This window comes from Microcaecilia unicolor, chromosome 1, assembly GCF_901765095.1.
Source record: "Microcaecilia unicolor chromosome 1, aMicUni1.1, whole genome shotgun sequence".
Lineage (NCBI taxonomy): Eukaryota > Metazoa > Chordata > Amphibia > Gymnophiona > Siphonopidae > Microcaecilia > Microcaecilia unicolor.
This window is the reverse complement of record NC_044031.1, coordinates 772,157,583-772,171,009: the sequence shown is the minus strand read 5'-3', so window position 1 is coordinate 772,171,009 and position 13,427 is coordinate 772,157,583. Positions and strand designations below refer to the sequence as shown.

The following is a 13,427-nucleotide window of genomic DNA, read 5'->3' as shown; positions in this document are numbered from 1 at the left end:
AAGTGGAGAGCAGCATTTTTGGCCCCAACAGAGGGAGGTCTTCAGCTGGTAGAGCTTGGGATCCCCACCAGCTACTGCTAAGGGTGTGCCGCTGTTGGGTGGGCTTGAGCCCTAAGTGGGTGGGCCCTGGCCCACCCAGGCCCACCTGTGGCTACGCCACTGTTTCTACCACTGCACATAACAAATAAAACAAGAGGTATTTTCTGAAGTTAAGAGGGTAACAGATTTTACCACCTTCAGAGGAAGTTTTGTTTAACCAAGAATGATGAAGTTTTGGAACTTTTTTGTCTCCATGTCTGGAACAGTAAAAGCAGGGCCTGATTGCATATCACTGGCCCCCAGACAATCACCTCATCAAAGACATACTGATGCTGGGACAGGATGGGTCCTTGGAAGAGATGTTTGATAGCACCGACATCCAAAATCTGATCGCCAATCGCCACACCAATCCTCCTTCTAGGCTGCATGAAAAACAAAAACAGCAATGAATGTCTCATATTTATTTATTTTACTTTTGTTACATTTGTACCCTGCGCTTTCCCACTCATGGCAGGCTCAATGCGGTGGGCAATGGAGGGTTAAGTGACTTGCCCAGAGTCACAAGGAGCTGCCTGGGCCTGAAGTGGGAATTGAACTCAGTTCCTCAGGAGCAAAGTCCACCACCCTAACCACTAGGCCACTCCTCCACTCCCTATTTCATTCATATTTATACAAATATGATATGTATTTTATCGAACACTTGTGAGATGGAAGCTGTAACACACTGACACAGAGCCTGTTGTAAGAGTGATTGCAGACGATAAAGACATTTATCGTGAAACAGATGTGATTTATTAACTTTTCAATGCACTGGTTCATAGATACAATTTACTACATTTCTTTAAATTTATAACCCACTTGTAGACAGCCCACTCCAACCAGAACAAGTAGAAAACATGATCAGTACGGAGAATAGATGTGGCCCTCCCTGGTCTGAGGAGGGAGGAGGAATATTAATTAAGAAGAGAATTTGGTCTGCTCTGTACCTGGCTGGTCTATTTTTAGCTGCTTTTAATAGTTCTGGCTGATCATGCTACTTCTCATTTCACACCAGGTGTCTCCCTTTCTCTCTAGACCCTCTGCTGTTCCACCCACCTGATCCTACATCACTCCTGAAAGTCCTACATCAGTATCATTTCATTCATCGACATTTTGGCTGCCAAGTGCCATCTGCGTCACATGGGCATGCTCCAGGAGTGGGTAGTGGTCCTAGGAGCAACTCGATTATATAAGCCTTGGACGTTCTCTGGTCCCAGTATCAACAGTCTGGCGTGGCGGAAAGGCTCTTTGGGTTGGGTATCCAGATTAGGATTCACAAAAACAACAACAAAAAATCCTGTGAAATGAGTTGGGCATTAGGCCAGGGCCGGGGGAGGAGGTGTCCCTACCTTTTAATATCTCACAGGTTCCATTCCAAGAATTCCACTCGCACACAGCTTTAATAAAATAAGGCTTCAACGTTTTTTCCTGGGTGGAAAAACTCACAGAAACAGGTCAGCAATTTCACTGGAACAACTTTGCTCTGCCTAGCAGGAGGGGACAGAACCTGCTATGAGCAGGGATTGACAATTGGGGAGTGGGGGGGGGGGAGGGGAGAAAGACCTCCTTATCATGATTTCAAACACTGCTAGGCCCTTTCCTAGCAGCTAAACTTGCTCACAGACCAATCTTCCTCATCTGTGCAGTTCTCTTCAGTCACCTCCTTCACTGGCAAGATGCTCCCCTGCCCGACTCTCTGGGTTTTCAATCCCTCCTCCCCCAGGGAGACAAATCTTCATTTCTGATCACTCCTACCACTGGGCACAAACACCTCCACTGTGCTCCCGCAACCCCCCTCCCCTCCATTTCCTTTTGCAAAGACAAGATACTCCTTCAGTTCCTTGGGTCTCAGCAAGAGTTCGGGATACCAAAGATCCTGCGCAGGTTGGCGTAAGTGGGTTGGAAAGGTCCAGAGTCTGCTATTGACACAGACATGGGGAAGGTGCTACTATTTGGGTTTCTGCCAGGTACTTGTGATCTGGATTGGGCACTGCTGGAAGCAGGATACTGGGCTAGATGGACCATTGGTCTGACCCAATATGGCTATTCTTATGTTCTTACAAGTTGGTTTTACACCCTTGTCAGTCTGTTTTCAGAGCCAATTTAAGAACGAGACCGTGCCAACTGCTTTTCTCAATGAGATACACACAGTTAATGTGGTGATTGCGGTCTCCTTACACCTTAGTACCACTTTTGATTTAGTTGATTCCTATCTTCTTCTGTTAAGACTCTTTGATACTGGTTTATCAGGCCTGGTCCTGAATTGGTTCGTTTTTTCTCTGACCGTTCTTTCAGAGTCTTATTTCGTAATTCTCTCTGCTCTGAACACATCACTTTTGGTGCTCCCCAAGGGTCCGTACTGTCACCTTTTATTAACACTATCTACTGTTCAGTCACTTAGAATTAGTGACATAGTAACATAGTAGATGACGGCAGAAAAAGACCTGCATGGTCCATCCAATCTGCCCAACAAGATAAACTCATATGTGTATACCTTACCTTGATTTGTACCTGCCTTTTTCAGGGCACAGACCGTACAAGTCTGCCCAGTATTTCCCGCCTCCCAACCACCAGTCCCGCCTCCCATCACCGGCTCTGGCACAGACTGTATAAGTCTGCCCTCCACTATCCTCACCTCCCAACCACCAACCTCTCTTCCCCCACCTGCTCCGCCACCCAATTTTGGCTAAGCTTCTGAGGATCCATTCCTACTGCACAGGATTCCTTTATGCATATCCCACGCATGTTTGAATTCCGTTACCGTTTTCATCTCCACCACCTCCCGCGGGAGGGCATTCCAAGCATCCACCACCCGCTCCATGAAAAAATACTTCCTGACATCTTTTTTGAGTCTGCCCCCCTTCAATCTCATTTCATGTCCTCTCTTTCTACCGCCTTCCCATCTCCGGAAAAGATTTTTTTGCGGATTAATACCTTTCAAGTATTTGAACGTCTGTATCATATCACCCCTGTTCCTCCTTTCCTCCAGGGTATACATGTTCAGGTCAGCAAGTCTCTGCTCATACGTCTTGGAACGCAAATCCCATACCATTCTTGTAGCTTTTCTTTGCACCGCTTCCATTTTTTTAACATCCTTCACAAGGTACGGCCTCCAAAACTGAACACAATACTCCAGGTGGGGCCTCACCAACGACTTGTACAGGGGCATCAACACTTCCTTTCTTCTGCTGATCACACCTCTCTCTATACAGCCTAGCAACCTTCTCGCTACGGCCACCGCCTTGTCACACTGTTTCGTCACCTTCAGATCCTCGGATACTATCACCCCAAGATCCCTCTCCCCCTCAGTACCTATCAGACTCTCACCGCCTAACCCATAAGTTTCTCGTGGGTTTCTACTCCCTAAATGCATCACTTTGCATTTCTTCGCATTGAATTTTAATTGCCAAACCTTAGACCATTCTTCTAGCTTCCTCAGATCCCTTTTTATGCTTTCCACTCCCTCCCGGGTGTCCACTCTGTTACAAATCTTAGTATCATCCGCAAATATGCAAACTTTACCTTCTAACCCTTCGGCAATGTCACTCACAAATATATTGAACAGAATCGTCCCCAGCACCGATCCCTGAGGCACTCCACTACTCACCTTTCCCTCCTCCGAGCGAACTCCATTTACCACCACCCTCTGTCGTCTGTCCGTCAACCAGTTCCTAATCCAGTTCACCACTTCGGGACCTATCTTCAGGGAACCGTGTCAAAAGCTTTGCTAAAATCTAAGTAGATTACGTCTATAGCACGTCGATGATTCAATTCTCCAGTTACCCAATCAAAGAATTCAATGAGATTCATTTGGCACGATTTCCCTCTGGTAAAACCATGTTGTCTCGGATCTTGCAACTTGTTGGCTTCTAGGAAATTCACTATCCTTTCCTTCAGCATGGCTTCCATTACTTTTCCAATAACCGAAGTGAGGCTTACCGGCCTGTAGTTTCCAGATTCTTCCCTATCACCACTTTTGTGAAGAGGTACCACCTCCGCCGTTCTCCAGTCTCTCGGAACCTCTCCCGTCTCCAAGGATTTATTAAACAAATCTTTAAGAGGACCCGCCAGAACCTCTCTGAGCTCCCTCAATATTCTGGGGTGGATCCCGTCCGGTCCCATGGCTTTGTCCACCTTTAGCTTTCCAAGTTGTTGATACACACTCTCTTCCGTGAACAGTGCTATATCCATTCCATTCTCGGGTGTACTTTTGCCAGTCCCTCGCGGTCCTTCTCCAGGATTTTCTTCAGTGAAAACAGAACAAAAGTATCTATTTAGCAAATTGGCTTTTTCTTCATCATTATCTACATAGCGGTTCGCTGTATCTTTTAGTCTCACAATTCCCTTTTTAGTTATTCTTCTTTCACTAATATACCTGAAGAAATTTTTGTCGCCTCTCCTTACATTTCTAGCCATTTGTTCTTCCGCTTGCGCCTTCGCCAGACGTACCTCTCTCTTGGCTTCTTTCAGTTTCATCCTGTATTCCTCCCCGTGTTCCTCTTCTTGAGATTTTCTATATTTCTGGAACGCCAACTCTTTAGCCTTTATTTTCTCAGCCACTTGCTTGGAGAACCATATCGGTTTCCTTTTTCTCTTGCTTTCATTTACTCTCCTTACATAAAGGTTTGTGGCCCTATTTATTGCTTCTTTCAGCCTGGACCACTGCCCTTCCACTTCCTGTTCGTCCTCCCAGCCCATCATCTCCTTCCTCAGGTATTCCCCCATTTTACTAAAGTCAGCACGCTTGAAATCCAGGACTTTGAGTTTAGAGTGGCTGCCCTCCACTTCAGCCGTTATATCAAACCAAACCGTTTGATGGTCACTGTTGCCCAGGTGTGCACCCACTCAGACATTTGACACACTATCCCCATTTGTGAGCACCAGATTCAGCATCGTTCCCTCCCTTGTGGGTTCCGTCACCATCTGTCTGAGCAGAGCACTTTGGAAAGCATCCACGATCTCTCTACTTTTTTCCGATTTGGCAGACGGAACCTTCCAATCTACATCCAGCAGATTGAAATCTCCCATCAACAGAACCTCTTTTTTCTTTCCTAATTTTTGAATATCTGCGATCAGATCTTTATCTAGTTCCTCTAATTGTGTCGGGGGTCTGTAGACAACACCCACGTGGCTGTTGCCTATTACTATGAGGATGATAATTTATTATTAAACTATACAGCTTTATCCAACCCTGATATTTCTTTATTTCACCACTGTCTGTCCAAAGTTGAATCCTGGTTAACTAAAAATCATCTTGTTTTGAATCCATCTAAATCAGTGGCAATTTGGATTTCAAATCGTTCACTTTGTAACAAAATGAATGATGGCAGATAAAGACCTGTACAGTCCACCCAGTCTGCCTAACAAGATAAACTCGTAAGTACATAAGTGCTGCCATACTGGGAAAGACCAAAGGTCCATCAAGTCCAGCATCCTGTTTCCAACAGTGGCCAATCCAGGTCACAAATACCTGGCAAGATCCCCAAAAAAGTACAAAACATTTTATACTGCTTATCCCAGAAATAGTGGATTTTCCCCAAGTCCATTTAATAACGGTCTATGGACTTGTCCTTTAGGAAGCCGTCCAAACCTCTTTTAAACCCCGCTAAGCTAACCACCTTTACCACATTCCCTGGCAATGAATTCCAGAGTTTAATTACACGTTGAGTGAAGAAAAATTTTCTCTGATTCGTTTTAAATTTACTACAATGTAGCTTCATCGCATGCCCCCTAATCCTAGTATTTTTGGAAAGTGTGAACAGACGCTTCACATCTACCCGTTCAGCTCCACTCATTATTTTATAGACCTCTATCATATCTCCCGTCAGCTGCTTTTTCGCCAAGCTGAAGAGCCCTAGCCGCTTTAGCCTTTCCTCGTAGGGAAGTCGTCCCATCCCCGTTATCATGTCGCCCTTCTCTGCACTTTTTCTAATTCCACTATATCTTTTTTGAGATACGGCGACCAGAATTGAACACAATATTTGAGGTGCAGTCACACCATGGAGTGATACAAAGGCATTATAACATCCTCATTTTTGTTTTCCATTCCTTTCCTAATAATACCTAACATTCTATTTGCTTTCTTAGCCGCAGCAGCAGCACACTGAGCAGAAGGTTTCAACGTTATCATCAACGACGACACCTAGATCCCTTTCTTGGTCCGTGACTCCTAACATGGAACCTTGCATGACGTAGCTATAATTCGGGTTCCTCTTTCCCACATGTATCACTTTGCACTTCCTCACATTAAACGTCGTCTGCCATTTAGATGCCCAGTCTCCCAGTCTTGTAAGGTCCTCTTGTAATTTTTCGACTCTGAATAACTTTGTGTCATCAGCAAATGTAATTACCTCACTAGTTACTCCCATCTCTAGGTCATTTATAAATATGTTAAAAAGCAGCGGTCCCAGCACAGACCCCTGGGGAACCCCACTAACTATCCCTCTCCATTGAGAATACTGACCATTTAACCCTACTCTCTGTTTTCTATGTTTTAACCAGTTTTTAATCCACAATAGAACACTACCTCCTATCCCATGACCCTCCAATTTCCTCTGTAGTCTTTCATGAGGTACTTTGTCAAACGCCTTCTGAAAATCCAGATACACAATATCAACCGGCTCCCCTTTATCCACATGTTTGTTCACCCCTTCAAAGAAATGTAGTAGATTGGTGAGGCAAGATTTCCCTTTACGAAATCCATCTTATTATTATTATTTATTGCATTTGTATCCCACATTTTCCCACCTCTTTGCAGGCTCAATGTGGCTTACAATACATGTTGGCTTTGTCTCATTAATCCATGATTTTGAATATGTCCTATACAGGAAGTAAAGCCTGTATGAGTGTATCTGGAGGTGCGGGAGGAATCCCATGTGGAAGAGTTCTTAATGACAAGTATATCTATACTTGGGGTGGTCATATTTGTTTGTTGTTCATAGTCTCTTGCTGATGCAGGCACATACAGATTAGCAGACACTAAACTTTACTTGTATGCAAAAATTCCCACAATTTAAACTTTCTAGAATTATTTGACTCTGGACTATTTTAAGTAAAGGCAAACTCTAGCAGTGCTCCTGCCACTGTGTAAGCAAAACGCACTGCTCAGGGTCCATCCAGATCCACCACACTCCCAGGAGCCCCCAGGCCCCAAAATATTGACCTCTGGTTTCAGTAGAAGAGCACGATTTGGCAGCTGCTGGACCAGAAACAAGGGCAAAGTGCAGCCTCAGTGCTCTCAGGCTACAGATGTTCACCTTTTGCTTCCCTGTCTCCCCCTGAAAAACAGTCTGTTTGCATCTCCTGGAGAGAGAAGTTAATTTACAACTTCTTGCACCAAAATCTCTGGCCTGGTTTTGTTTTAGAGCTAATATTTCATGTTATCAAATCTTCGCCCCCACTGACTTTAGGCATGTATACCTTTGTTTAAAAAAAAAAAATTCCAAAATGCAAGGGCAGAAATAAGGACATATTCCCCCCCCCCCCCCCCAAAAAAAAAAAACAAAAAAGAAAGAAAGAAATCAGGCTATATAATGTTAAAATTACTAACCCTTACAGTTATCTTAAAAGTCAAGCTTACTTCATATGCCTGTCATGCACCTTTACACAGTTTCATTCGACAATTAGTTTTTTTACCCATCTTCCTCACAAGGCAAAGGAATGCTGTCCACAGAATGCACCTTTACTTCAATTGTTGCATCCTAAGGTTTGTGAGAGGTCTCATGGAAAGAAACCATTTATCCAGCAGCTCACAGAATGGCCTTAAAGTCAAGGCTGATGAGGCCATTGAGTATTCCATGGCAATGCAGGAAGGTAAACAGGCTTTTGACATGTATGAGGCAGTTACAAGAGTTCAGAGAAGATTTCATGCCAGTTTTAAAGATTCAACTGTCAACTTTCTCTTGCAACCAGGAACAAACCAGCAGAGCAACAAAGTACCTGTACTTTATTACAGTACTTAAGTACTTTTACTTATAACGAGTTACATTTTGTAGTTAATAACAAAAGTACAAATCAAATTTTGAAAGTAGTTTTAAAGAAAAAGTATTTTCCATCCCTCTGCTTCTTCCCCTCTACAGGCTTTACAAATGACATTACATGGCTTGCAGCTAATTGAACCTGAACTTCTGGTCCCAAAAACAGCTGAGCTGCCACCAGAAATTTGGAGCCAATCAGATACAAATCTAATATTCCGCCAGTGTCGTTATGCTCATATTAGCCCTCTCCTCAAGTCACTTCACTGGCTTCCTATCCGTTTCCGCATACAGTTCAAACTCCTCTTATTGACCTATAAGTGCATTCACTCTGCAGCTCCTCAGTACCTCTCCACTCTCATCTCTCCCTACATTCCTCCCCGGGAACTCCATTCACTGGGTAAATCTCTCTTATCTGCACCCTTCTCCTCCACTGCTAACTCCAGACTCCGTTCCTTTTATCTTGCTGCACCATATGCCTGGAATAGACTTCCTGAGCCGGTACGTCAAGCTCCATCTCTGGTCGTCTTCAAATCTAAGCTAAAAGCCCATCTTTTTGATGTTGCTTTTAACTCCTAACCCTTATTCACTTGTTCAGAACCCTTATTTTATCATCCTCACTTTAACATTCCCTTATCTCTTGTTTGTCCTGTTTGTCCTAATTAGATTGTAAGCTCTGTCAAGCAGGGACTGTCTCTTCATGTTCAAGTGCTATAGAAATGATAAGTAGTAGTAGTATTAGTAGTCCAGGTACAGAATGAGTGTATAGTCAGTCACCCTATGTATTAAAGGCTTGGGAGAAGAGCCAGGCTTTCACCTGCTTCCTCAAGTACACAAAGTCCCTCTGGGACTAAATTCGAGAGTGTGGGCGTGGAGGAGCAGCCTAGTGGTTAGTGCAGTGGACTTTGATCCTGGGGAACTGAGTTGGATTCCCACTACAGCTCCTTGTGACTCTGGGAAGTCACTTAACCCTCCATTGCCCCAGGTACAAAATAAGTACCTGAATATATGTAAACCACTTCGAATGTAGTTGCAAAAACCTCAGAAAGGCAGTTTATTAAGTCCCATTTCCCTTTCCCTCTTTCCCTTATGACATCACAATATCAGAAGTGAGCCAAGTATCGGGCAATCAAGCCATTGTGACATCACTGATGAGGTTGGCTCTTATTGGTGGAATGAGTGGAGGAGTAGCCTAATGGTTAGTGCAATGGACTTTAAGCCATTGTGACATCACTGATGAGGTTGGCTCTTATTGGTGGAATGAGTGGAGCCTAGTGGTTAGTGCAGCAGACTTTGATCCTGGGGAACTGGGTTCAATTCCCACCACAGCTCCTTGTGACTCTGGGCAAGTCACTTAACCCTCCATTGCCCCTGGTACAAAATAAGTACCTGAATATATGTAAACCGCTTTGAATGTAGGTTGCAAAAACCACAGAAAGGCAGTATATCAAGTCCCATTTCCCACTCCTGAGAAGGCTCACTGGTGGGTATCACATCGTACAATTTCATCTGATGAGGGGACAGATAGTGATGATCCTTGAGAGGACCTTAAGGTCTTAACGGTGTGTAAAGAGCTAACAAAGTACTCTGGCCCATTTTGTCTGAGGACCTTGAAAATCAAACATAGAAATGACGGTCCATCCAGTCTGCCCAACAAGAGAAATTCATTTACATGGTATGTGCTACTTTAAAGATATACCAGAGTTTGATTTGTCCCTGCTTTTCTCAGGGTACAGACTGTAAAAGTCTGCCCAGCACTGTTCCTGTACTAAAATTTACACTCGATCAGGGCACAGACCGTAGAAGTATGAAATTGCATGCAACAGTCCCAGAGGTGCAGACAGCCAGGTTAAGGGAAGATGTACTTGGGCACATCCCATGCACATATACAGTGTCACAAGCTGGCTACGTGGTCTTGAAGACTACACACAGTAAATTAAACAGAGTTGTACAGCCAGTTGGTGAATAAGAGAAATTTGGTCCTCACTGAGTGCCCTCATTTAATCCTGGAGGAATGGTGTGCAAAAATAAATCAAATAAAATCTGTATAACATTTTTTAAAAATCCTACATACATTATAAATTGTGCACACTTTGTCACTTTTTGAGGGGCAGAATTCTACCATTATAAAATCTGGCTCCTTCCTGCCCCCAGCTTTCCCCTTCCCCAAACACTCTCCAGGCTCCATCTCTTCCAGTTTGCTCACTCCCCTTCCTACCCCACCCCCCCTCCAGGATACACAGCTCAGAGCTTCCCTGCCCCCACCTCGTCCCCTGATCTTTCTTCTTCCTACCCCACTGTCCATTCCTCCACTTTAACAACCAGCAAGAACCCCAGCTTTCTCTCCTTCTGCTCCCCCCTTTCCAAGCCACCTACAACAAACCTTGCAGATTGCATACAGGAAAGAGCAGGAGGGAAGCGGATGCCCCTCTGCCCCCCCCCCCCCCCAAGAGTCACAGCACTTCAGATCTGTAGTCAGGCTGGGTGACGGAGAAGGAACCCACCAGAGAGACCCCTTTTCCTCCTCTTGCTATAAAGTGTGAAAGTTTACCCGTCACTCTCTAGGAAGATCCCCCCCCCAGGAACGAAAACACACTGAAACGGGAAACAGGACAGAAATAAGCGCAGAGATTTTGCAAGGAAATGCAGGAAAGCTTCTCACCTCATCCCTGGTGGAAAATATCCCGTAGGGGAGATTCTGAATGGGGAAATCGCAGTTTTTCTCCACCTGAATGAAAGACATTGCGAGACCAACCTGGGCTGCAGGATTTGCACAAAGTCCTCTCTCCAGATGTTCCTGTAATGTGCAACGTCCAGATCCCGCCTCCTACTTCTGACAACCAATCACAATGGCAGCTGGGCTCCCACCCTCGCTAACTGATGCCAGCTGAGCTGCCCACCCCCCCTTGCTGTGCACATGCGAAGATCCCACACCCTGTCTGGCTCTTTTTGTACCCCACGAACACCACAAACTGATAAGACACAAAACAACACAGTTCCCAGCCCACCCCATCACAACAAAAATCAAGAGACAAACTTCTTAGGAAAGGCGAAAAGCACAGCAAGGCTGCTTTGAAAACTTTGTTTGTTCAATTAATTTCATAAGGTTCTCCAGCAGGACTCAGGAGGAGTTGTTTGCTTTTTGCTTGACCGTCTTCTGCACTTCCATCTTAAGAAGGCACAAAGGGAGAAGCAGACCCCTAACCCCTCTAGGGAGTTAAGTTCTCTTCAATCTTTGGTAATCTTAGGCTCCACAACATAACTCACTATTCCTTAAAAAAATTGTATTTATCATTTTACTTAATTACATTCACATTTATCACGTAAATGTAAGGAAAAACAGAAATCAATATAAGGAAAAAGAAAAAACATTTTCTCTCAACAATATATATAATTGTCCACAATTGGGGGATCCAAGATCAGGAAAACAATCTCAAAGAAAATAAGAAAAACATCAAGTGGTTAATCTTACAAATTCATATTTTCTGAGGGAGGAAGGTTAATCGGTAATTGCAGCCGGTACAGTGGTAACTAAAGGAAGTTGCTGCAGAGGATTCATCATCTGTTCTTTTAACTCCACAAACTCTTGTAATTTCTTGGGTTCAACAAATAAAACATATAAACGGCTAGTGACAGTACTCACTCGCAAATGTGCAGTAGAGACTTCCCTGTCCCGCCCCCGCATCAATACGTGATGACGGGGGGGGGCGGGACAGAGAGGGAAAGTGCGCCGCCGAGGTTGCTACCCCTCCCCCCCCCCACTCGGAGTCGCCGCCGCCACCCCTCCACCCGGCCCGGGCCCTCTCTTCCCTTCTGAACTTACACATCCATTCGCCGAACGCAGCAACGCACATCAGCTGAGCTGCCCCTTCCTTCTCTGCCTGTGTCCCGCCCTCGCTGACGTTACATCACAGGAGGGCGGGGCCACAAGCAGAGAAGGAAGGGCCCACGGCAGCTCAGCTAATGTGCCTTGCTGCGTTCGGCAAATGGATGTGTAAGTGCAGAAGCGAAGAGAGGGCCCGGGCCGGGTGGAGGGGTGGTGGCGGCGGCGGTAACTCCGAGGGGGGGGAGCGGTGGCGACCTCGTGGGGGGGGGGGAAAGGAAAACCCCAATACCAGCCCGTTTTTACGGGCTCAATGGCTACTAAGTAATAAGGAAATAAAACACTTACAAGGGAATCGCTCTAGGAAGGTCCCACCTAGGGCAATGATTCCTGGCTTAAAAGCCAAGAGTTCACACCTCCTAGTCTGCGATTCCCTTGATATATCAGGAAATATATTTATCTTTGAACCCAAAAAACTATCAGCCATGTATCGGAAATACAATTTCAAAACATTGTTCCTATCTAAATCAAAGGCAAAAGTCACTAATAATATAACTGTCCTTCATTACCAGATTAACTGATTTTCGTAGAGAAACCATTTCCGTAATCAAAGTCTCTATTTTTATTTCTTGGACTTCCACTTTGTTAGATAAGTATTGATATAATCACATATTTATTCCTGAAAAATTTTTGACATCTGAAGAAGAGAATTATTCACACTCTGCAGCACTTCCCATAGTGCGTCCATTATGACATTTTTTGGCTTCACCAGGTCCAATTTCTCCACAGAAACCGCTCCAGATATCTTTGGGGGGAAGAGCTCACTCTCCAATCGCCCAGTTGGTTTTTTATCCGGAGTCAATGCTGCGCCAGGATCTCCTCGGATCGCGTGAGAATCCTAACCCACTTCGGGCGTTTCCACTGTCGACCTCCATAGCAAAGCGTTACTGTTTCCGGGTCTTGGAGAGGTCATGCCAACAGGGGGACTCAAAGTCACTCCCTCTCCACTGAGATTTGGCGATAAAGCCTTGCTGTTCCCCGAAGCAGGAACCGATATCCCCAACGTTATGACCCCGAATTGCTCCAAAGTAGACTGAGAAGTGGTGGGAACCCCAGCCGTGTTCGAGTAGGACAACACCACGGCTTTGCCTTTTTTCTTCCCCATTCTCTGGGGAGCGCGCCTACTTCTTCAGGTATTCTGGTGTAAAACGGGAACTCAACTAACGTACGTTTTCCCTCAACGCCATCTTGGATCCTCCAGTTTGGGACACTCTTTGTCTGGTTTCTCCTCAGAGGCCTGTCTGATATGGGTAACCCTTCAGCATAGCCCTCTAAGTCATTGAAACACGGAAGCCCCTCCACCACTTACAAGGTGGTGTCCCTTCGGAAGGGATAACTCACTATTCCTAGTCCCTCCGTTTCTTCTTCTTTGTCTTCTCAGTCCCTATGAGATACTATCATTACTCCTGCTCCTAGGACACCTAACAAGCAGTTTTCTCAATACTGGGGGTGCTCAAGCACCCACAGAGTCAGCTCCTACTATTCTTCCTTCA

At 45.1% G+C, this 13,427-nt stretch overlaps 1 protein-coding gene across 1 annotated transcript in view; it reads right to left on the bottom strand.

Annotated features, from left to right (window-relative positions):
* FAH (fumarylacetoacetate hydrolase) overlaps positions 1-10,844 on the bottom strand; it is a 72,476-nt gene extending 61,632 nt beyond the window's left edge. The window contains exons 1-2 of the mRNA XM_030189837.1: positions 10,714-10,844; positions 351-461 (exon numbers count right to left, since the gene is read on the bottom strand). Coding sequence (XP_030045697.1) covers positions 351-461; positions 10,714-10,794 — 192 coding nt within the window. The 5' untranslated portion in view covers positions 10,795-10,844. The remainder of the gene's footprint in view (positions 1-350; positions 462-10,713) is intronic.
* Positions 10,845-13,427: the final 2,583 nt, after the last annotated feature.